The 25,034-nt window shown below is 57.8% G+C and overlaps 1 protein-coding gene across 1 annotated transcript in view; it reads right to left on the bottom strand.

The window, feature by feature from the left end:
* The window catches only part of R3HDM2 (R3H domain containing 2), an 82,937-nt gene that overhangs the window by 15,053 nt on the left and 42,850 nt on the right, over positions 1-25,034 (bottom strand). The window contains 8 exon segments of the mRNA XM_030554641.1: positions 594-819; positions 7,642-7,768; positions 9,699-9,941; positions 10,954-11,043; positions 16,131-16,291; positions 18,906-19,126; positions 23,006-23,059; positions 23,160-23,191. Coding sequence (XP_030410501.1) covers positions 594-819; positions 7,642-7,768; positions 9,699-9,941; positions 10,954-11,043; positions 16,131-16,291; positions 18,906-19,126; positions 23,006-23,059; positions 23,160-23,191 — 1,154 coding nt within the window.

The raw sequence follows: 25,034 nt of genomic DNA, 5'->3' as shown, positions 1-25,034 counted from the left end.
AAGGGCTGGAAGGGCCCATTGCTAGGGACATGCAGAACAGAGAGCCCAGTCTGCCCACACCCCCGAGCCCCCAGCGTCAGGGCCTTTCGCACATGCGTCAAGGGGGCAGGCACTGCACGCCTTTCCCCCTGCCCAGCACAGGGAGGGAGTGCCGGGTTCACGCCACCGCCGGGGAATGAGAACACCCATGAGAATTAGAAGCAAGGCGAGGGGAGCAGGCTTCTGGGGGCCCCTGTCTGTGCAGCCGCATTATGCACCCGGCCTCCAGTTCACACCCCTGCTCCGGATTATTTCCGGAGGTAGACAAATTTAGCTGCTCCCGCTGTGACTATTATATCCGGTTACTCTGGAAACTGGCACGGGGGCAGCGCTCAGACATCAGGGCTCACACACCGGCCTGGCCCTGCCCGATCCCCCAGGCTAGCTCCTGGGGCTGCCGTGGGAGTGCCGGGAGCGACATGCAGGGCGGTTCCCTCGCCTGTGAGCCCAGGCTGACGCTGGGGTCCAGCAGCCTTATCTCAGCTGGCTAGCGTCGGCACCCAGAGTTGTTCATGCGCCCTCTGAGCGCCGCCCCACTACCACCTGGTACGACGGGCAGTGCCGTGTACTGGACCATAAGGCCTTGCATCTGGTTTCCCATGCTGCCTCTCTGATTGCTGAGGAGACTGGAGGTCTGCGACGGCTGGACTCCCAGCATGCTTTGCATCTGGCTGCCCATGTTGCTCCTCTGATTGCTGAGGAGGCTGGGGGTCTGGGACGGCTGGACTCCCATCATGCCCTGGAACGCCTGCTGCTGGTTGGACATCATTGGCTGTAAACCTGCTGCAGGACAGGGGCGGGATGTAAGCGAGTCTCTGGGGCGCCGCTGACTCCAGTGACACAGCTCGGGTCCCTTTGTTCATGCCCCGCACCCAGCTGCAGCCAGGAAAGGCTCTGCAGCGAGGATACGCAGCGTGGCACAAACCCGCGAGCAGGATGGACCCCTACAACAGGCACTATAGTATTTCTATCCCGACCCCAGAGAGAGTTTCAACCTCACCCCCCCAGTATTCCTAGCTGGGCTCTAGCCCTTTCCATCAGCAGCTCGCAGCGCACATTACAAAGGGCGCCAGTATTATTCTCCCCATTCTACAGATAGGGAAACTGAGGCACAGGGAGAAGCTGCGACTTGCCCACAGACACCCGTCTGGTCAGTGACGGAGCTGGGAAGAGAACCCAGGGATCCTGATTCCCATCCAGTGCTTCTTCCACTAGGTCACACCGCCTCTTCCAGTTGGTTTATGCCTGAGCAGGAGAGGTTTTACGATATCTTGTGGCAGAGAGTCCCACAGGCTGGACGGAAAAAACTCCAGCTATAAAACTCAGCCAGTTTTAAGTGTTCTTCTCAAGTGTTAACAAACAGGCTTTAAAGCTCTTTTTTGGCATTGAGTGATAAACACCAAAACCAAAGGTGAAACGCCAGCAGTGGGGGAGCGGGGAGACCCCTGGGACACAAGGCTTCTGGGCTGAGACAGAGGGCAGAAACTCCTCTTGGTTTCACAGCCTTAAAGGCCACATGGGACCATTGGCTCGCCCGGCTGGGCTCCTGCATGGCACACACCCTGGACTCCTGTCAAAGCCATAGAGTTTAGTCAGACTGACACGTTTCAGCCCTCAGGAAACTGAGCTGCGAGCCAAGGCTAAGAACAGGGGAGACCCAGGTGTCACGGAGTGTGGGGGAGTCCGGCCCTGCACCCCTCTTTCGGGGACCCACAGTGACTTTTAGCCAGCCAGTAAAACAGAAGGTTTATTGGACAACAGGAACACAGGTTACAGCAGAGCTTGCAGGCACAGTCAGGACCCCTCCACCGAGTCCTTCTGGGCTTTCAGGGTGCTTGGATCCTAGCTAGGATCCCCTGAATTCCGCCCACACAGCCCAAGCCCAAACTCAAACTGCTTCCCTCCTGCCACCCCCTTCCTTTGCCCCCTTCCGGGCAAAGGTGTTGACCTTTCCCCTCCCTTACCTAGCTCAGGTTACAGGCCCTGGCATCGTCCATCCCCTAAAGTCCTTCCCTGCTCTCCCACTCCCCACACAGACAGCCCCTACTGCATCACATCTCTCCCCCCTTCGAGACTGAACTGAGCAGGGTCACTCTGCCCAGTGACCGGGGAAGTTCAGGGCCCCCTCTCCGGGACAACGCATCCGCTGTCAGGTTGGCACTTCCCTTCACATGGACCATGTCCATGTCATAGTCCTGCAGGAGCAGGCTCCACCTCAGGAGCTTGGCGTTGGCTCCTTTCATCTGGTGCAGCCAGGTCAGGGGAGAGTGGTTGGTGTACACGGTGAAGTGTCGCCCAAAGAGATATGGCTCTAGCTTCTTAAGGGCCCACACCATGGCCAGGCATTTTTTTTGATGGCCGCGTAGCTTTGTTTTCGGGGTAGCAGCTTCTTACTTAGGTACACGATGGGGTGTTTTTCCCCTTTTTATCCTCCTGCATTAACACCGCCCCAGTTCCGTGTCTGAGGCATTGGTGAACACCATAAAGGGTTTGTCCAAATATGGGTTTGCCAGAACTGGGCCACTAACCAGAGCCTCCTTCAGCGCCCGGAAAGCCTCTGGCACTGGCTTAGTCCAGATTATCTTGTTTGGCTTTCCCTTTTTGCACAGTTTAGTGATGGGGCCGGCTATGGCACTAAAGTGGGGCACGAACCCTTCGATAGTACCCCGCCATCCCAATAAAGGCCTGGACCTGCTTTTTGGTTTGGGGAGCAGGCCAGTCTCTGATCACCTCCACCTTGGCTGGTTTCGGCTTTAGGCAGCCCGCTTCCCACCCGATGGCCCAGGTAAGATACTTCAGCCATCCCCACCTTGCACTTCTCAGCCTTTACTGTTAACCCAGCCTTTCGGAGTCGGTCCAGGACTTGTTTAACCTGGGACATGTGGTTCTACCAGGTCTGGCTGAAGACGCAGATGTTGTCAATATACGCCACGGCAAAACTCTCCATCCCCCTCAGTAGCTGATCCACCAGGCGCTGGAAGGTGGCCGGTGCTTCCTTGAGGCCGAAGGGCAGGGTCAGAAACTCATAGAGCCCCAGAGGGGTGATAAAGGCCGATTTTAGCCTGGCATCTGCGTCCAGCGGCACTTGCCAGTAGCCTTTGGTAAGATTTATAGTGGTGAGGTACCGAGCACCTCCCAGCTTGTCTAGGAGCTCGTCAGGCCTGGGCATAGGGCAGGCATCAGATACGGTGATGGCATTGAGCTTTCGATAGTCCACACAGAACTGGATTGACCCATCCTTCTTGGGGACCAGCACCACTGGCGAGGCCCAAGGGCTGGAAGACGGCTGGATCACCCCCAAAGCCAGCATGTCCCTTACCTCTCTTTCAAGATCCTGGGCAGTTTTACCAGTGACCCGAAAAGGGAAGCATTTTATAGGGGGATGTGACCCGGTCTCCACCCGGTGGACAGTTAAATTAGTGCGTCCAGGCTGGTTGGAAAACAGCTGTCGGTATAGATGCAGCACCCCCCTGATCTCAGCATGCTGGCCCGGGGTCAGCTGATCAGAGAGGGGAATTGCCTCCAGGGGGGAACCAGCTTTTGTTCCAGGGAATAGATCTACTAAGGGGTCATTTTCCTGCCCCTTCCAATGTCCACACACGGCCAACACCACATTCCCCCTGTCATAGTATGGTTTCATCATGTTCACATGGTACACCCGACGGTGATGTGCCTGGTTTGACAGCTCCACCACATAGTTTACCTTATTTAGTTGCTTGATAACCTTGAAGGGCCCTTTTCAGGCGGCCTGGAGTTTGTTTCTCCTCACGGGGATGAGAACCATCACCTGATCTCCGGGGGCGAAGGCATGGGCCCGTGCCGTGCGGTCATACCAGACCTTCTGCCTCCTCTGGGCTCGGGCCAGATTCTCCCTGGCCAGGCCCATGAGCTCGGCCAGTCTTTTCCGGAAGGTCAGGACATACTTCACCACTGACTCTCCCTCGGGAGCGGCCTTCCCCTCCCATTTGTTCCTTATTAGGTCTAGGGGCCCCCTTACCCGCCTTCCATACAACAGTTCGAAAGGTGAAAACCCGGTAGATTTCTGGGGTACCTCCCTGTACGCGAACAGTAGGTGAGGTAAGTACTTGTCCCAATCCTGCGGGTGCTGATTTATAATATTTTTTAGCATCATTTTAGCATCCCGTTGAACCTTTTTACCAGCCCGTTGGACTGGGGGTGATACGCAGAGGCCAAGTTGTGCTGGACCTCACATTTCTGCCATAAGGACCGGAGCAGGGCCGACATGAAGTTGGACCCCTGGTCCGTTAAGACCTCCTTGGGGAACCCCACCCGGCTGAAAATTGTTAGCAGAGCATCTGCCACTGTGTCTGCTTCGATAGAGGACAAGGCACCGCCTCGGGGTAGCAAGTGGCAAAATCCACCACCACCAGGATGTATTTTTTTCCTGACCGGGTCGTCTTGCTGAGGGGTCCCACTATGTCCATGGCCACCTTCTGGAAAGGTTCTTCTATGATGGGTAAAGGCCTCAAAGCCGCTTTCCCCTTGTCCCGGGCCTTCCCCACCCTCTGGCAGGGGTCACAGGATTGGCAGTACTGTCGGACATGGGTAAAGACCCCAGGCCAGTAAAAGTTCTGTAGCAGCCGGATTCCCTGGTGCCCTGCGAGAGGGATGTCATGGGCCAGGTACAACAGCTTGTGACGAAACTTCTGGGGAACCACCAGCTGCCTCCTGATCCCCCATGACTCTACTTTCCCTGGGGGAGCCCATTCTTGGTACAGGAACCCCTTCTTCCACAGGAACCTCTTCTTGCAACCTCTCCTCATGGTCTGTACCGCACTAAGGTCAGCCCGGTCCCTGTGCTTCCGCAAGGAGGGATCTTTCTGCAACTCGGCCTGGAACTCAGCAGCTGGGACAGGGATGGGGACCGGCTCTCTTTTGCTGGCTGGGTCTGAGGCCGCAGCCTTTCTGAACCGTGCCCCTGGGCGTTCCCCGCTTCCTGGGTTAGGGTTTTGCACCTCGGATCGAGTACCTTTCCTGTTGTTGGGGTGCAGTGCCCTTTGCCGACTCTGACTACGAGTCACGACCAGGGCACTCTGGGTGTTACTAGGCCAGTCCTAGAGGTCCCCTTCCATTAACACATCAGTGGGCAAATATCGGTGTACCCCCACATCCTTGGGGCCCTCCTTGGCCCCCCATTTTAGGCGTACCCTTGCCACGGGCACCTTGAATGGGGTCCCGCCCACGCCCATCAGGGTCAGGTAGGTGTTGGACACCATTCAATTTGAGGCCACCACCTCGGGCCGGGCCAGCGTCACCTCTGCGCCAATGTCCCAGTACCCAGTGACCTTCCTCCCATCTACCTCCAGGGGAACAATGCACTCCTTCCGGAGGGGCAGCCCCGCACCCACCCGGTAAACCACAAACCCGGAGCCTGGCGCATCCACAGGTGGTATGTTGCCAGCCCCCCTTTCCTGGGAACGTAGCCCCTCCTCCGATTGGGTTTTTACCCAGTCCACCCTCTGTGGGTTGGGTCTGCTTGGTCTGTCCCTGAGCTTGGGGCACTGGGCCCGTATGTGACCTCGTTGGCCACAGCGATAGCAGCCCATGTTTTGCGGGTCCCCTTGAGTGGGTCGGAGGGACCTGTCGCTGGATGTTCCCCTTTTGGGGGGGTTCTCCATAGGCCCCCTTTGGGAGGTCCCATGATGACTCTCTCTCTGCGTTGAGGCAGGCTTGCTCCTTCGAGACTCCTCCCTGCCATCCCCTGCCCAAATGTCCACAAATTGGTTGGTCAGCTGGCCTGCGTGCTGTGGGTTATTCGGCTTCTGGTCCATTAACCACAGCCTCAAGTCGGACGGGCACTGCTCGCACAGGTGCTCCAGTATGAATAGGTCAAGCAGGTCCTCTTTAGTTTGGGCCCCAGCTGTCCACTTGTGGGCATACCCCTGCGCCTGGTTGACCAGTTGTAGGTATGTGACCTCATGGGTTTTACGCTGGCTCCGGAACTTTTTCCGGTACATCTCAGGAGTCAGCCCAAACTCGCGGAGCAGGGCCTGTTTGAACAGTTCGTAGTCCCCTTCCTCCGCCCCTTTCAGTCGGCTGTACACCTCCACGGATGTGGAGTCCAGTAAGGGGGTGAGAACTGCGATCCTGTCTGCAGGGTCAACCCGGTGCAGCTCGCAGGCATTCTCAAAGGCCGTAAGGAAGGTATCTATGTCCTTCCCCTCCTTACGCCGGGGCAGCAAGTGCTTATCAAAGCTTTTTGTAGGCTTGGGTCCCCCCTCACTCACCGCAGCCGAGGCCTCACTTCTCCTCAGCTGGGCCAGGTCCAGCTCATGTTTACGCTGTTTTTCCTTTTTTTCCCGCTCATGTTTACGCTGGTTTTCCTTCTCCTTTCACTTACGCTGGCGCTGGTTCTGCTTATGTTTATGCTGGTTCTTCTCATGTTCACACTGGTTCTCCTCATATTTACGCTGTTTCGCCTTCTCCTCCAGCTCTTGCCTTTTTAACTTGAGCTCCTCCCATTTTAGCTTCCTTTTATATTCCAGCCGCATCCGCTTCACAGATGCCGAGTGTTGTCGGGAGGATCCCCTGCTGGGGGGTGAGCTTCGCCGGGAGGATCCCCTGCTGTATACGGTGCCCTCGGTATATACTGGGCTCCTCCCCGCCCTTCCCCTAGGCCTAGGAAGGGGGGGTCTCGGGAAGCCCTCGTCCGCCAGCTGACCACTCCCAGCGGGGACAGACACTGGTGCCTGCGCTGCATCTGCCCGGCTGCTTCCCTCAGAGACAGGGCTCCGTTCATTTACCGCTGCCACCAGTTGTCACGGAGTGTGGGGGAGTCCGGCCCTGCACCCCTCTTCCCGGGACCCACAGTGACTCTCAGCCAGCCAGTAAAACAGAAGGTTTATTGGACAACAGGAACACCGGTTACAGCAGAGCTTGCAGGCACAATCAGGACCCCTCACCGAGTCCTTCTGGGCTTTCAGGGTACTTGGGTCCTAGCTAGGATCCCCTGAATTCCGCCCACACAGCCCCAAGCCCAAACTCAAACTGCTTCCCTCCTGCCACTCCCTTCCTTTTCCCCTTCCCGGGTAAAGGTGTTGACCTTTCCCCTCCCTTACCTAGCTCAGGTTACAGGCCCTGGCATCGTCCATCCCCTAAAGTCCTCCCCTGCTCTCCCACTCCCCACACAGACAGGCCCTACTGCATCACACCAGGTACCACCAATGCCTGAGGCCATGGACATCACAGGGAATTGGATAGGTGAGACTTGCCAAGCCGAGCACCTGCCCCCACACTGCTGGAACCACACCCCGCTCCCCTTGCCAATCCGAGCTGGGGGGAAATCCCTGCCCAACCCCAAATCTGGCTGGTGGTGGGCCCGAGTGTGTGAACAAAGCCCACTGGCTAGGCAGCGAGAAAGAGGATTCGCTGTGCCGTCGTCTCTAACCCAGAGAAACGAACATCCTGGAGCAAGTGAAGCGTAACCGCAGTGAGTGGGCAGACAGACGAGGCCTGGGAAGCACAAGCCCTGTACCCAGACTATTAACCTGTCACCGGGTGGAAGCCGCGCCAAGAAAGGGCAGAAGGCATCAGACCCCCCCGCTGCCCAGCCCCAGCCTGCTCCCTGCCCGAGCCCCTTACCAGGCTGTTGTGAAGGCTGCGGGAGCTGCTGATTGCGCTGGGGGCTGTAGGCCACCGGGTGGCTGAGAGGTCTGTATTGCTGGCTGGAGTTTGGATACTGCCCGGGCGGGTAGTAGGAAACCTGAATCTAACAGAACAGAGAAAGTCAGTGGATAAATGGAGCCGCTCTGAGTAATGGAGCCCCAGGCTTTCTGCCCTCCCCAGCCCAGCCCGCACAGGACTCCCACTGCTAGAGAGGAACGAGCCCCCAGCCTGCAAGCTCACAAACCTGCCTCCCAAGGGCCAAGAGCCAGAGTCAGGGCTGCAGCCTGCGGGTGTGTGATGGGCACTGGGTGTATGTGTTTGGAAGGAGAAGGGCAGGGAGATACAGTTAGTTGGTCTCCTGCTGCTGCTCACCCAGCAGCCCAGGTTCGGGAGGCCCCAGCTCCTGCCCACGCCGGGCCCCAGTGTCAGCACTTTGGAACCCTACCGACGCGGGGACATGCTGCAGGGCCAGGGCCTTACGCTGTTTCTTTATAGATCCCTAGAGCGTAAGGCTAGACGAGCCCGTTAGCGCATCAGTGTAGAGATCACAGGCCAGCACGTCACCCAGTGACCCTGTGCAACGTGTTCAACTAAAGCATCTTCCAGCCAGGCTAGCTGTGGAGCCATCCAGAGGGGGAGACTCGCCCACTCCCCTTGGCCATCGCTTCCAAGAGTTCATCACCCACCCTGCTAAACAGCGGGGCCTTTCTGCCAACTGGAACAGGGCTGGTTTCACCTTCCAGCCGCCGGTTCGTGTTCCACCTTCCTTTACTAGGTTCAAGAGCCCCGCAGTACCTGGGATTCTCTCTGACCTGAACGCAGGGATCCCGTCACCACCCCCCCTCAGATTGCAGCCATCTCTGGGGGTGATGCCCAGCGTGGTGCTGTGCAGTGTAAGAGCGAAGGACAGGAAGTGAAGGAGAATCCCCTTCCCAATGGATGCTGACCAGTGTCCTTTCTTACCCTCCACCCCAATGTCTCTCCCCTTTCATGGGCTAGTCTCACCCCCAATAACAGAGGCTCTGGGACTTTCCCGAAATAATTCCTGGTTGAACTACAGCTGCTCTTGTAGAAAAACCATCCATGGCTCTTGATTTAAAACCGCCAGGGCCAGAGAACCCGCCACAGCCCTCGGCAAGTTATTCCAATGGTTCATTCCCATCATTGGTCAAAATATCCTATTTCCAGTCTTAATGTGCAGGATTCAACATCCAGTCTTTGGGTCATGTTAGAACTAGACACAAGAGCCCGTCACCAAAGTTTTGTTGCCCACGCAAGTACCCGTAAACCTATCTTCAAGGCTTGGCCTATACTCGAAAGCCTGATTGATTATGGTGCAGTTAGAATTCGCCGAGCAGACACTTTTATTTGGGAGTAAAAGTAGGGGGGTTCTGGTTTAGCTTAACCTTCTTCTATAAACTAAACCCAGACAAGGCCCCTCCCACACCAGAGTAAGGCTGGGTCTGTGCTTGGAAGGTTTTGTCGGCAGAGCTATCCTGGCAAAGCACCCCAAGTGTGGACACAGCGGATAGCTTCAGAACGATACAGTTTATTCCAGCCCTGAGAGTGAAATTAGCTATACTGGCAAAAGCACAGTTTTCCTGGCATAGCTGGGTCTGCCCTGGGGCTTTGCTGGCAAAGCTCTGTTGGTTCTGAGCTCATCCCAGCCCTGAACAACCGCTGTGCCAGCAAAGGTCTGAGCGCAGACCTGGCCCGAGAACGTCCCCCTGGTAGACCACAGGAGGTCACATTCATACCGTAATTCCTACCGATCTAGCCTTCCCGTGCAGACCCCAAGACAGCGAGTGCTGTGGGGCAGGGACCGTCTCTTTCTGGGGTGTCTGCAGTGCTGATCAGTGACTCAGGCCCGGCTGTGCCACTGCAACACCCATGGTAACCAGCGCAAAGGATGCAGGCTGAGTCCCAACGTGGACTAGATGTTCCGTTCCCAGGGGGTGCCCCCCAGTTCACCCCAACACCTGGCGCTTGCCTCGCCCCAGGCCACGCACATGGTCCCAGCCCCTTCTGCTTACTTGCTGGGGAGGCTGCAGGTAGCCCTGGGGCTGCAGGACCTGCTGAGCGGGGGCCGTGTGTCCCGAAGTGGAGTAGCTGGAGGCGGGGATGGGCTGTCCTGGGGACGCCATGATGAATCCCGTCTGCTGAGGATGCTGGGAGATGAGGGGTGGCTGGAACATCGCCGAGGACGGGTCCTGAGCATCTGTGGAACCCTGACGGCTGAGGCTGATCTGCCCAAAGGGGGAGCTGAGTTCTTCAGCCTGCAGGCGGAGGGAGAAGGAGAACAGAGCATGGGCACCGGCATCTCTGGGTCATGCCAACAGCAAGGACGTGAAGCTGCTCCCCTCTTCCCCTCTCCGAGCCGCCTCGGGAGAAGCCCACAGTCGAGAGCATGGCACGTGGGCAGATCACGTCTGCACGGCCAGGAAACAGCCTTTGGGGCTGGAAGCAAGGAGCCGTGGGTCTGTGTCAGGGGTTGGGAGGATGGAGTCGCTAAATAAAGGGTAATGTGTCGTTCCCCCCACCCCCCCCGAGTTCTTAAGGCCTCGGGGCCTGCCCTAAAGTTCAGAGCCCTCCCCGCATCTTGCCCTGGCAGTCCCAGCCCGTCCCAGGCTAACGCCGCGCACTGCTGAGCCAAAGGGCTGCTGGTCGCTGCTGCTCGCAGCCTGCAATGCTGCCTCCAGAACTGTTCCCAGCTGAGCACCTGCAAAGACCAGCAGGGACAGGACCGGAGCGCATGGATGGAGGCGACTGGGCACGGGTCCGATGCTGCTCGTGCAGTCAGTCAGTAGCTTGACAGGCAGCACCCGCTGGCTGCTTTGGGAATCCAGACATCAGGCATTTGCAAAATGACCCCCAAATGCTGGGGCAGCCCCCACATCCTCTTTCCCTTGCGTCAGCTCGAGCGCCATCTGCTGACTGCTGCGTAAGGGAGCGCGTCCACCCCCTCCTACCACACGGTGCTCTCCTTTCCCAGCACGCCCTTCGAGACAGCCCCACGGGATGAGTGGCCCACAGCACAACCACCGAAGGCTGGGGGTCCCGGGGCGATGGGACGGGGGTGAGCATGCTCAGTCTGGCGCTGCCTAGGAGTCCACACCTGCTTCTCAAGCCACATTTAACACAAGCCACCAGGGCTACTGCCTGCAACCCCACAGCAGCCCTGCCCCTCCGCTAGCCCCCTCCCGGAGAGTTGGGCCCTGCAGAACAGCCCGGGTTAGCAAAGCTCGCACAACACAGACACGGCACACACAGGACAGACACGGGTTATACCATGTTGTACTGCTGGGGCGGAGACACGGGCAGGAGGACCTGGGGACAGGAGCTGGCAGAGTACTGAACAGGCTGCAGAGCTGGGACCGGCTGAGACCAGCAGAGAGGGGAGAGAAGAGAGAGGTGGCAGGGTAATAGGGAGGGAGAGAAAGAAGGAAGGGCAAGGTTAGTCATCCGAGCTCATTCCAGACACACACACAGGCACGCACCGAGGAGGCGAACGGGGCTGCAGAAAGCTACGATTTTTCATATCACTGTGAAAAAGAAATGGATGCTCTGGGGAGCTGGGGAAGCCTGTCTCTGTGGGGGGCTGGAATGGGGGGAAGAGGAACGGGGAGGAGGCAGCTCTCACCCCCTCATACAAACAATGACACTTTCTGCTCCACCCCCACGCAGGCACCACTGCTGGGCGCAGAGGGACAGAGATCCCGCACTGCTCTCATGCCACCCCTGGGGTTCCCCTCCGCTGCTCCCCATCTCCACTTCAGCCATGGTGCCTTTCAGGGGCTGTTCAGCTGCCCGACGGTTCTTGGACTTGGGCGGATTTTTCTCATCACTGACCGCACCGTAGATTAATGCTGCTAACCCCATGTGACCCAACCTGCCATGAGATCAGCTACAAACCCATGAGAATTCAACCCCTGGGAAGTGCTGGGTTCTTCCCATTCACCCCCTGGTTCCAAGCTTTGCAGGGCTAAGATTCTCCTGTAATCACAGGACTCCGGGAGCTGAGGCTTTAACCAAGACATGCGATGACACGGCAAGACCTGGCCACGCTGCACCTCCAAAGCCTTTGCCAACACCCAGTGGCTCACACCCAAACTCCCACCAGACCTCGGACAAAGCAATGGGGAAATCAACCACTGCTGGGGGGAACAGCCCAGTCCTGGCCATTTTGGGAGGGGATGTGTGTGAAGCAAGGCCCGCTCCCCCCCAGCTATTGGGGCAGCTGGAGCAGTTCAGCACACTAAGGCCCCTGCCATTCCAAGCCACATCTGCTGCCTTCCATTCAGTTGTGCCATGGAGCTCGCACAGCTCTGAACCCCAGCCTGGCACCACGCCGTGCCTGGTGAGTTATAGCTGCCTGGGGGTGCGAGGAGAAGCAGTGGGTGAAGCTGCCATGCTTGGCCTCTGTGGTTCTGCTGAGCTGCTTTCTCAAGCGATTCCCGCTGGGGGCTAACACCCACGCCCCAAACCCACAGACCAACTCTCCCTGCAAGCCCTGGATCAGCGCCGACTCCTCCTGATCAGGGCACGGTTGGGTGGGGAGCCAGCCACGCACCATGCAGTCTCCAGCCTTGTCTACACCGAGCGGCTCCAGTCACATTGAGTTCTGGCGGGCGAGCTGTCTGGAGGAGGCAGTACGCACTGGCTGCGTACACACAGTCAGCTGTTTTCTGATTAACCCCGATCAGCTGGTCTACATGGCTAGGACTCCGGGTGGAGTAAGAGCATGGCACTTGGGGTGGGTATCCCACTGTGCTTTGCTTCGTTGCTGAGCTGGGTGCATTGTGGGATACGCAGCGGCAGGCAGACGGAGGGGACTGGAGCTCTGGGGTGAAGGCAAACGGCTGCCGGGCACGTTACGCCGGGGCCGAGAAACGGGCATTGGCCTGGGCCTCTTGTCATGGCACCCAGCAGCGCATGTTGTGCTTATGCCAGTTTGCTCAGCGCCCCGGTTCTTCAACTCTCAGACTCGAAGGTCAGAAGGGACCATCCTGATCAGCTGGCCTGGCCTCCTTCACATTGCAGGCCACAGAACCTCGCCATCCGCTCCTGTAACAGCCCCTAGCCTCCTGCTGAGTCACCCACATCCTCAGATCATGGTACAGAGAATCCACCATTGACACTCGTTGAAACCTGCAAGTGACCCCATGCCCCACACCCCACCCCGCCCCCAGGGTCTCTGTCAACCTGACCTGGGGGAAAATTCCTTCCCAACCCCAAATACAATGACCAATTAGACCCTGAGCATGTGGCAAGACCACCAGCCAGACACCTGGGGAAGAATTCCCTGGAGTAACTCAGAGCCACCCCCAGCCAGCGTCATTGGAGATAGTTGCTGCTGGCAGTCACAGAGCGGCTACATACCATCGTAGGCAGCCCCATCACCCCATCCTCTCCATAGACTAACCAAGCTGGGTCTTGAAGCCAGTTAGGGTTTGTGACCCCACTGCTCCCCTGGGAAGGCTGCTCCAGAGCCTCACTCCGCTGATGGTTAGAAACGTTCCCCTAATTTCAAGTTTACATTTGTTGGTGGCCAGTTTCTATCCGTTTGGTTTGGTCTTACAAGCAGCTTCCGGATTGTGCCCTCCTGCCACTCCCCAGTGCGAGTTCCGCTGTTTACCAACCCACCGAGGGGCAGAGAGGCCTCGGCGATCTAGGGCGGGGGGGGGGAGCTGTACTAGCCCCCCTCCAGATGGAAGACGGGGAATCTCTAATGAGACATGGCTGGCCAACCCTGGCGTTCACAGGACCCTTCCACGCCCCATTGCTCGGGAGTAAGGTGACCAGATAGCAAGTGTGAAAAATCAGGACAGGGAGTGGGGGGTAATAGGTGACTACATAAGAAACCTCCCAAATATCGGGGCTATCCCTAGAAATTCAGGTCATCTGGTCACCCTATTGGAGCTCTTCCATCTCCAACTGCCCCAGGGCTGCCCCATCTGCCCCTCCCCAGGGCAGCTCCCTAGGAGCCCTGAGGACAAAGGCTGGCGGTAACACACTTTTGCTTGCTGCTGTGGCTGCAGGGAATCGGAGTGGACTCCCTGGGCTGGCACAGCGAGGGAGGAGCACAGAGGTTACTGCGGAGGACCCCATCCTGGTTTTTAGCTGGGTGGAAAGGCAAACATGGAGCTTCCCACAATCCCCTGCAACAAAACCTTGGTCCCAAGAGAGGTTACAATTCCCATGAGACTGCCTGCTGCTGGGTAGACACCGACTAGCTTTCCCATCAGCACCAGTCCCCAGGGGGAGCTGTCCCAGCACAGACTAGGTGTCACTTTGCCTGTCTCTGGCCATTCCCCGGAGGTAGGTTCCTAAGCAGATCCACACGCCGGGGGCACCCCAAGTACAGCGTGTGGCACTGAACCCATTCTGGTAAGCCCCAGACGGTCACGCACACAGCAGGGAAGTGGCTGGGGAGCCATGGACCTGCGCAGGACACTGTCTCCCTAGAAGAGGATGACGGTCCCCTCGCTTCTTTGGGGAACCTGCTTTGGGGAGGGCAGGAAAGGGGACACTGAGCAAACTCCCTCCACAGAGAAACACAGCGTTGGGAGCGATCCACAGAGAACTCAGAACAGAGCGGAGTGAGACATCCCGATCAGAAAGCAAGAGCGAAAGCTGGCACCGTATGCAGGCAGCAATGCAGCGCTCCCCTGCCAGCGGCTGGGACCGGCTACCATCACCGACCCTCACCTCGGCATTTAGGCGCAGTGGGTAGCCAGCGAGACAGCCACGGAGACGTGGTTCCCGCAGACTCCGAGAACGGAGCTGCGTCAGGAGGAACATCAAACGCAGGTGCTTTCTAAAGGGCCGTGGATCCATATCCGACCCTCCTGGCTGGTGGAGCATCCCGTGGGCGTGATCCAGGACAAGAATGATGGGGAGATGAACCTGGGCCTTTTAAAACACGGGAAACCAAACTCTACCCCTAGAGCTCAATCCCAGGCCTCCTGCTCCCTCTAACTGCAGCTAGGAGACAAAGCTAACCGGCTGCAGGATCGCAGAGCGGGAGAATTCAGACAAGCAGCAGCTTCTGCCAGTCCCTCCAAGGGGTTGCAGGTCCAAGCATGCAGGGGGACTGGGAGCTGGCGTATGAGGCTTTGTTTTCATGTCATTTTACGGGCAGGCCAGATGCAAGTTGCTCTCTGCGTCACGAAGCTCAGGCAACCCGGCCTACTCAGGCCATCAGCTGAGCATAAGTGCAATTCTCAGAGGAGGGGGAATGGACCTGCCCAAAGCTCCAGGGCATTCCTGCAGCCTGTGAGCCACAGGAAGGAGGAGCCAGGCAATGCCACGTGCCCTGCGGAGGCACAGATGGGTGGCAGTGCGGGCAGGCTGGCACGGCGCAGCCTTTGCTGGTGTTTGCATAGAAGAGCTAAGAGGGACAGGACAAGTGGCCTGGCCTGAGGTCAGACAACAGCTGCTGGGTTCCCCGATCCCACTGCCACGCTGCTCAACCCTGCCAATCTCAGATCCCATTCTCAGGAGGGGTAAGCACCAGGCTGGGGCCAGCACAGAGCATGGCCATCTAGGGCTCCAAAGGAAGGAAACCCTCAAGCTAAGAAGGGAAAATTTCACCCGGGGAGCTCCCTGCTCCCACTCCATGGCAGGGGAAGGACTCTGGATTCTGCGTCTTGAGATGGAGAGCTTTCGGAGGGCCAGATTGGAGCACAGGCCTGGAATCCTGGCTCCCAACACTGACTCTGTGGCCTGCAGCATGTCGCTCTACCCCTCGGCCTTGCCTACCCACTCTGGGCTTCCCGGGGCACACGCAGGACTGATGGCTCTGGCGACACTTTGCAGATACAAAGCTCAGGACCCCAGCTCCACTTACCCTCTTCAGGAGACTTCTGCAGGTGTGACTCACAGGAAAGTCAGGGAGACAGAGCAACACAGTGAGGTCTGGGGGCGCACCTACACCAGGAGGGCAGAGCCCTACATCCACACCCAGCGTCCAGCTGGCGTGAACCCTCCCTACCACAAGGCCAGGTGCCCACAGGCCTGGCAAAGGCAGCACCAGGGCAGGCAGGACAATGGGCACTGGACTGGTGGGCAGTGCAGCCCACAGAACACTCTGCAGTGACCCCTCTGGCTGGGAGATCACAGCCCTGCCCATATAACCGGAATGCGAACTCCATCTCCCTTCGGAGGAGCCTGTGGGCGTTGGGGTCTGACTTACTGAAAGTCAATGGGATTTGGGCATCTAAGCCCCTTTAGAAGTCAACCTCGAGGGCCCGATCGGGGGCCGGACCAGCGGTGCAGGCTGCCTTTCCCCGTTAGCTGACACTTTGCACAGCCCCATCCTAAGACACAGTGAGGCAACTGCAACCCTCCCAAAACATCTGCACCCAGGAGCTACCAACAGACCCCGATTCTCAGCCTCTGGAGCTGGGAGCTATTGCCCTTCCGGAGCTGGGCGGGGGGAGCCTGAGGACACAGCTGTGACTCACCGGGGAGATCAGGTGATTGCTCATCGCCGGCTGTTGCTGGGGAGTGGGTGGAAGTGCTTGGTGCTGTGGTGGCTGCTGTTGCACAGTGCATGGCAAGAAGCTCCCTCGGCCAGGCTGGGATGAGGAGACTTGGCTGCATGCTTCCGGGGCTAGCGACAGACCTTGGATGGAGAGACGAGAGGTAGTGTTGGTACCTGGGAGAGGGACCCGTGAGCTGGGCTGGCCGGCTCCCCATCCACCCCTGGCTGTTCCCCGCAGGCTCATTCATCCGTATAAAGACATTTGTGTCTGCCTGCCAAATGGAAACCCTTCCCTGAGAAAGCTTCTGCCCTGGGAGCCGCGCGGGGATCAACGTGCTCCTAGATCGCGGCAGACAAGGAGCCGGTGCCACCCCTCTGAGGGGTCTCTGGGTTCTTGGCAGCCACTGAGCTGGCAGGCTGCTTGTTCTAACACATCACTAGCGGCTCGGTGGGAAAGCCACTTCCCCTCTCCCTGTCCACACTGCAGGCAAGCTAGCTCGCTACCACTAGCAGCCCCGGGCTAGCCACGCAAGTGCAACCCTGCCCGGGACCCTGCCCGTGTACGTCTCTGGAGCGCAGGGTAGGCGCACCCAGCGCACACGCTTGCAGCTTTCTATGGTTCTTAAATGCTGGAATGACAAGTTACATTAAAAAATGGGGCTTTCCTGGCCCCCTTTGGTCTGTTTGCTAACGTCTAACCGCAGCTGGGCTGGGATCTCGCGTTCCATGTGTGTGAAGCGCTTGGCACGCTTGGGGGAGCTAATGCGAACATTTCGCTCTGCCTGGCTGCTAGGCTGACCTGACAGCAAGTGTGAAAAATCAGGACAGGGGCTGGGGGATAACGGGAGCCTATATAAGAAAAAGACCCAAAAATCAGGACAGTCTCTATAAAATTGGGACGTCTGGTCACCCTACTGGCATCAGAGTCTGGTTCAACTCCCCAACTCTCTTGTTCCAACTGGGTGAAAAAACATGCCCAGAGCCAGGAGCTTGCACCTGCGTAGCTTGGGGAAGGAGCCAGGGCAAACAGGAGCAAACCTCTGCTGGCTGGAGGGCTCCACAGCACAAAGTGGTTACTATAGAAAAAGCAGCAATTTGATGCGTTCATTTGGTGGAATAAAATATCACATGCACATAATGTGGGGAACGTTTTCCCTCTGGCGCTAGGTCAGAGAGGGGCTGTTGAGAACAGAAGGGGAAGACGGAAGGCAACCCCCTTCACCAATGAAGACACTAACAATGGGCAATCATCAGAAATGAACAAGAGAGGAAAGAAAGGCGTGGCCAAACGTACGCCTCACTGGAGCCTCAGCTATAACCAGGGCTAATACGTGACTTGCTCTGTACTGCAGGAAGCAGCAGGATGGGCATGTGGCAGGGATCCATGCTGCAGAGTTTAATAATCTCCTCTTCTGCACATTTTCCTGACTTCAAAAGTAGTAAGTCTGCAGAATAATTGCCTAACCCTGCATAGGCTTAGCAAGCCCACTCATTTGTCAATAGCAGGCTTGGAGAATGTTGGTTTCTTTAATTGCAAGTTACTTTTTTTCAGAGCAAAAAGAAAAGGTACTTTCAATTGGTTGGCCTGTGTATGAAGTGTGAATCCAAATCAGACCACGTACCCAAGACACAGCCGCGGGAAAGAGTACGCACAGCTCCCTGCAACCAGAAATAGCAAGAACAGATCCTCTGCCGTGCCGCTAATTACACGTATTTTCAAAAGCGCTCAGCTCCCACCATTTGAAAATCTAGCCCCAGTTGTGGGTGCTGGGCATGTGAAAATCTAGCCTCAAACTCTTAAGAAAACCTGGCCTCACAATGGGATGCACCCAGCCCTGGAGTTACAAGGTAAAAGCTTCATTTTAAAGGCCAGTCTATGCTCTGAAATAACACCCGGCAGATTCTAAGGTCAGTTCTTCACTCCTTCACTGGAGCAGGTTGTTGTGACGAAGCCAAATGATGTAAAACTTCACTAACCTAAACTAAGTAACGAATCAGAACTCAGCTATGAGATTCTCAGCCCAGCACGGTGATGGCAGCTCTTCGGAGGGAGCGTTGGGGTGAAGGGGGAAGCAGGATTTCATTCTCTGCTGACTAAGGTTTTTGTCAGTTGCCATCCCCACTGCATTCAAGTGATGATGAAACCACAGGCTTTCTCCACTGAAAACACCTGAGGACATCTGGAAATTCAGCACGCTGCTTTTCCTGCCTGTGACGTTTGGCTGGTTTCCCTAACGAGGAACCAGTCTGAGCACTGGTAATGCCCCTGGGATGCCCTTAACCGGCACTCTCACCGGGCCAGGGACCAGTGTCAATTCAGACCTGTTCACCCAGGCATGGGGGTTGAAATCCGTTATGCTGCATCTGAAACTCCAGCCCGTGTTTAGTGGCTCTCTAAGAATTGGCAGCATCTGACGTGCTGTTAGGTTAAGCCTGACAAGATCAGCTAATTATTGGCTCCTTCCCCGTGAGAGCAGGAAAAGCGCAGGACTGTTTGTCTTGCCTGGGCAAAGTCCCCTTCCGGCAGTGAGAATCCGCGGAGGGGGAGGAATGGGGGACACAGGACCTGCAGGCCCATGCGATGGGAGCACACACGTTGCTGGGCCAGGAGGAGATCATCAGTTCCAGTCCCCCCCGGTGACATGTTAGATAAGGCCCCAGTGTGTGGTAGCTGCCCTGAGATGCACTAGCCCCGGAATCACTGGCTCTGTGCTGTGGGCCCGGGGACAGGGCCCCAGCTCTGGCAAAGCGGTACCTGGCCTGGCTGTCCTGCAGGCACTGCTCCCAATGCTGTCCCCTCGCGTGAGGATGGAGATGCCGCTGAAGCTGCTGGCTTTAGTGACGGGTGGGCGCAGGTTGCGGATGGAGCTGTCCGAGTCTGTGCTGCTCCACGGCCGGGGATCCAGCGACTTCAGCTCGCTTTCTGTGCTGCTCTGACGGCTGCCCGAGGCCCGGTTCAGAGCGTCCCGGTTCCCCCTGCAGAGACCACGGCGGTTACAGGGCCTCTCCCAGCAGAGGGGAGCAGACGAACGAGAGCGAGCGGCGGCAGGAGTTCTGGAGCCCGGCACCAGACACGGGAAATGGGTGGTGCAGGGCTGCAGGAGTCCCCGGGGCTTTCCCAACAGCCTCGCTTGCACAGCTGCTTGGGAACGAACTGATCCGCTGACAAGCTGCCCTAAGAGCAGGACTGGGCTGGCTCTGGCCAGAGACCCATGCACCCGGCTAACCCCCTACTCACACCAGGAGCTGAAGGGGACACCTACGCTGCAGTTGGGGGGCGAGCCTGGGCAGACAGGCTGAAAAGCGCTGGGTGGACATAGCACCGGTGGAGGTTCGGGCTGGCTACCCAAGCTCAAGCCCACTCTTCCCCTTGGGTCTGAGCTTGGGTGGCCAGCCCGAGCCTCTGCTGGTGCTGCTCCGTCCACACCACTATTTGTAGTGTGTTCGGCCGAGCCCTGCCTGCCTGCCTGCCTGCCTGGGCCGGCAGCCTCGCTCCACTGCAGGGCAGACATGCCCTAATGGTCGAGCTCTCAGACCCTCCCTTTCTGAGGCAGAGACACTGGCTTAGACCCCCACGTACACTAACACCCACCCAGCTCAAGGTCTCTACTCTGCAGCAGCTGCTATACCAAGGAACCAGGCCCCCGTCGTGCGGCTCTTTGTAGTTTAGTGTCGACAGCCCCCCGACCCCCCTGTCCAAAAGAAAGCCCTGCTCACTACCTCCGGGCAAGCGACCGGCTCCTGGCGGAGGTCAGGGGACGGGGCCAGATTTCTCCCCCTCCCCAGGTGGGGGCTGGATGTTAGAAGGGTGCCACGGCAGAGGAAGCCCATTGAACGGTGGCAGGTGTAACTGAGTGCAGTGCGAGCAGTTTGCTCATGCTGGTGGAGTTGGTGGGACCCATGCCCAGCACTCCCGCCCCCAGAAGAAGGGTCATCTTGAATGCGCGTGGGGCAGCGGAACCAGAAGCAGTCCCTGGGGAACTGTCACAAACGCCATCCAGGCGGAGAGAGGGGCTTTGCGGGCTCTTCCTGATGCACCATCAGAGCTGAACTAATGGGCATCACCTCGGCCTCTGGGCTGGGAGCCTGGACCCAACATGCAAAACCAAGAGGGCGTGAATGGGTGCCACGAGGCCACGCCGCGGGAGGGGCGGGGCTTTCGTGGAGTTGTGTCACCCGTCAGAACACCAGCTCCAGCTGATCGGGACGCCCCCGGGCTGCGGCTGCTCCCCACTCTGGTGTTTTGGCTATGCAGGCTCCGGAGCAGAGCCCACCTCCTCCTCCCGGCTCCCAGCCATGGGGAGAGAATGCACATTGCACACGACCCACTGGTACCAGTGGGAGCTCGACACCTACAGCAGAGGGGGCGGACTGGTGAAGCCGCAGCACCCCGAGGGGACAGTGAGGGCAAATAACTAGCTAAGCAAAGTCTAAGTAGCTTCTGCAGACCACACCCAGTGCCCTCCGCAGCCCTCGCTTGGCCGACAGCTGGGGAACCGGAGTGTTGCTTTGTTTCTAACCCTGAAGATCGTGCTGGTGGGAGGCTGAACCATCCCATTACAGCAAGGACAGGGGTTGGACCAGCTTCCAACACCCCCCTGCCCTTGCTGTAATGGGACGGTTCAGCCCTTTCGGAGCTACGGGGGAGGGAGTTGTCTCTATTCAATCCTCTGTCGCAATCATCCCCGATTCCTTTGGCCGGGTGAGAACACCTGCCAGCCATCCCAGACCGGACCCCACCGGCCCCGATGACCTACAGGTGGATAGGTTCCAGATTCTCCCTTGCTAATACCCTGAGCTATTCCTGGGTAGTGCCCACGTCCAAACCCTGCTGCACAGCAACTGCCCGCCAGTGCTGTCTCATGCCGCGCCCTCAGCTAGTCTCACTACAGCTCGCGCTCCAGGAGCGTTCATTAGCACGGAGATCTTCGCAGGGAAACTGTTAATGAACAGCACGAAGAGAACGCTCTGAAATACTGAACTGGCAGCAGGGTTCATTGGAACCTTGCACATTAAGGAGCACGGGGACCTGCCGTTCCCCTGCTGCCCCACAGCCCCTCCCTGAATGTCGCTGCCCCAGTGGCAGTGCCGGAAAGCCGAGATTACAGGACCCGCCACGTGGGAAGGAATAAAGATTAATCCCAAGCAGTTGTTCGGCTTCTCACCATGAGATTCTTGGCACATGCTACAAGCACAGCGGCCCAAGATGCCACCATGGTGCTGAACAACGGGGGGCTTGGCTTCCGTGCCCCAGGGGCCCTGAGCGAGCGAGACAGAGCCCGGCACTGAATGACAGCGGGCAACAGACCCGCCAAGCTCCAGGTCAGTCCAGCTCCCCGCAGACAAGGGTCATGGCCGGCAGGACTGAGGACGTAGGCCCCAAAGCCCTTAGGCCCTTCTGAAACATTGTACCACGCCCCCCGCAAAAGCCCCCATCACAAGCAGGGCTCACACCTGCAGCCTCCCAGAGGCGGGGGGCGCGAATGGGCCATGCAGACTCGGCTGTTGCCTACAGACCCCTTCCTGCCACCCTCCGGCTGCTGGGGGAAACGTAGCTCTGTGCCTGCCTAGGCCAGCAGCTCCCAATTCTTCCTGGTTCACTCACCACCTTCAACCCCGGGGAACAGCCCCGCCGGTGCACCAAGCACCCCCAGCCCTGGCCTAGCCTTGATACCCGGGGAACAGCCCCACCGGTGCACCAAGCACCCCCAGCCCTGGCCTAGCCTCCAACCCCGGGGAACAGCCCCACTGGTGCACCAAGCACCCCCAGCCCTGGCCTAGACTTCATACCCGGGGAACAGCCCCACCGGTGCACCAAGCACCCCCAGCCCTGGCCTAGCCTTCAACCCCGGGGAACAGCCCCACCGGTGCACCAAGCACCCCCAGACATGGCCTAGCCTCCAACCCCGGGGAACAGCCCTGCCCATGCACCAAGAACCTCCAGACCTGGCCTAGCCTCCAACCCCGGGGAACAGCCCCGCCAGTGCACCAAGCACCCCCAGCCCTGGCCTAGCCTCCAACCCCGGGGAACAGCCCCGCCGGTGCACCAAGCACCCCCAGCCCTGGCCAACCTTCAACCCTGGGGAACAGCCCCACCCGTGCACCAAGCACCCCCAGCCCTGGCCTAGCCTCCAACCCCAGGGAACAGCCCCGCCGGTGCACCAAGCACCCCCAGCCCTGGCCTAGCCTCCAACCCCGGGGAACAGCCCCGCCGGTGCACCAAGCACCCCCAGCCCTGGCCTAGCCTCCAACCCCAGGGAACAGCCATACCGGTGCACCAAGCACCCCCAGCCCTGGCCAACCTTCAACCCCGGGGAACAGCCCCGCCGGTGCACCAAGCACCCCCAGCCCTGGCCTATCCTGTCTGCTCTGCAGGCGCACAGAGTCCTTCAGGCTCTTAATCTGGCCCTTTTTGTCTGAAGGAACCGTCCGTCCGTTAAAAGAAATCAACAGAAAAGGCGGCTGAAGTGGATTCCCTGGGCTCTCTGGCGCAACACCCGGGGACCGTGTACCGCCAGGGCTCAGCCGTCCAAACACCACACACGTGTGAGGAGATGCTAATGTAATCTGTTTAGACAGCTGGGGTTTATCACCCTGAGAACGCAGGTGTCAGAAGCAGGTGGGACCATGTGGCTCGGGATCCTATGAGCCTTTCGCCTCCCCTCCTCCCCCCGCTACCCTTCAGCCCTTGTTTGGAATGATTCAGCAAAAACGACTCCAGAGCCATTTAGTTTGGGAGACAAAAAAAAACAACGGATGTTGCAAAAGATACGACTCAAAGGACGCCACAAGCAGCCATGCATGGGGCGAGCTCACGCTGCAGAACAACGTACGCAAGAAACCACACAGAGGTACCTAAAAATCTGCCTCCTTTTGTGAGAGCTAGAAGAAAAGCCTTCCCTGGCGAGTCTGTTGGTTAACATCAGAGAAAAGCATCGTTACAGGGTTACCGTGTCCTCCCCCGAGAAAGCTACAGGTATGGCCGTGACGCACGCTGGCTGGTACTAACCTGCTGTCGTTCAGATATCCGTTCTGACCAGTCTAGTGGCAGGGTGGAGCCGAGGAGGGGGAAAGAAAAGGGAAAATAACTGATAAGACAACAGTATTGGCACATTACAAACAAAGGGGAGTCTGAACGCGGAGGGGGCTAGATGGGGCTGGGCTCGGGAAAGGGGCTGCGGCACACTCATGAGTTACTTTCCTGTCGTCTCTGGCTCTCCAAGCCACTGGACACATTGCACTTCTGTCTAGATTCTTATTCCAGGGCCACCATAGGAGCATCAGGTACCTTTTCTAGCTCCTGCCTCCCCACGATGTCCCAGCACTCCCCAGATCCTCTGTGCTAGAGAGTGCTGGTCTATAAACTGGCTGATGCAACATGGAGAAGAAGGGACTCACTCACCGTCACACACAGAAGAGAACCCAGGAGTCCTGATGACTCCCTGGCCCTGCTCCAACCACTAGGCAATGCAGCAGTGCTTTCATAGTTCCCACATTCTCTAGCACGTCAGTGGCTCACACCTGGCAGTGTCGCCGGAGTTCAGCACGTGGCTCCCAACAAGGCACGATGAACACTGCATGCTGAGTCATTCCATTTCCTACCCTCTGCTCAGATGCAGCCCCACCTGCCAGAGGTTGCACGTCGTCTCCCAAGGGTCACTAGACAATGACTCCCCTGGGCCACTGGCCATTAGCACTGGCTAGCTCCCGGAGCGCTGTATCCTGACTCTCCCCTTGGCCAGAAACACGGCTCGGCGCAGGGGTCTTTTCAGGGCTCTGGGACCCTCGCAGGGAGTGGGGGGTGCGGCAGGTAAAGCCAGGAGTAGGTTATTAACCAGCCCAGATGCAGATTAGCATTTGGAACAGTCACTAAATCCAACCCCTCCGTTTGTCCTGGCACAAGAATCCTGCCCAGAGCATGCTGCTAACAGGCACTGCTCAGCACAGCCCTTATTGCACCACTGCACTGACCTCGCCCTCACCCCACTTCCATCCTGTAACCTCCCCCAGGGGGGCTGATTGCTACCTCCAGGGGCTGCCTCTAGGGAGCAAATTCCTTGAGGAACTTCCACTCCAGGTGGCCACTTAGCAAAAGAAAGAAAAGCACCCCCTAACAGTCCCACCCTGGAAGGCGCAGACGCATGGGTGCAGTCAGTATTCCCTCACCTGCTAGCTCAGCATGGCTACATTAGAAACGGGGGCCAGGAGATTCTGGATACACAATTTGAGCTGACTGAAAAGGGCTGGATTCCCAGAGGGCAGGTGCTCTGCCCTGTCTGAAAAGCAGCTGTCAAGTGGGGCCCCCAGAATCACCAGCCACTTTCAAAAAATCTTGCCCCCTCCCCATGACACTGCACCTCTTAGTCATATTATTATGATATGGTTATAGCATAATTATGAGGCATTTCATGCAAGGTAAGTCGTACGAGGTGTCATTGGAAAAGTTATGATTTGCTGAATATGATTATCCTATTTGTGTGCAGGTACCATTTTTGTCTCTGAAGTTATGGATATTGACTATGTATCTGTACTTCAAATGTAGTTACACCTGGGTAACGCCCACTCGGCAAGATGTTTTCAGTCTAGAGAACTGGCTGGGAAGGGTCTATTCAGAGCAATGAGCCACTAGGGAGAACAACAGGCCTCAGGAGAAGCTTATCTCCTACCTGGGGAACACTCCACACAATGTGAGTAATGGCTGCCATGACTCTACAAGGACATGTGACCAGGCCACATGATGCTGGACTCCATCTTGGGATGTCAGTATTTTCCCACAGTCTGGTCTGGGAACCAAGCTTTGAAACAAAGGGTTCCCATCATATGCTAAAGCTATATAAGGTGGGGAGAGACACCATCTGGGGTTCTTCACTGCCCACACAAGACT

The sequence above is a fragment of the Gopherus evgoodei genome, chromosome 3 (assembly GCF_007399415.2).
Source record: "Gopherus evgoodei ecotype Sinaloan lineage chromosome 3, rGopEvg1_v1.p, whole genome shotgun sequence".
Taxonomy (NCBI): Eukaryota; Metazoa; Chordata; order Testudines; family Testudinidae; genus Gopherus; species Gopherus evgoodei.
Note: the sequence above shows the minus strand (reverse complement) of the source record. Positions and strands in the feature narration are given on the sequence as shown.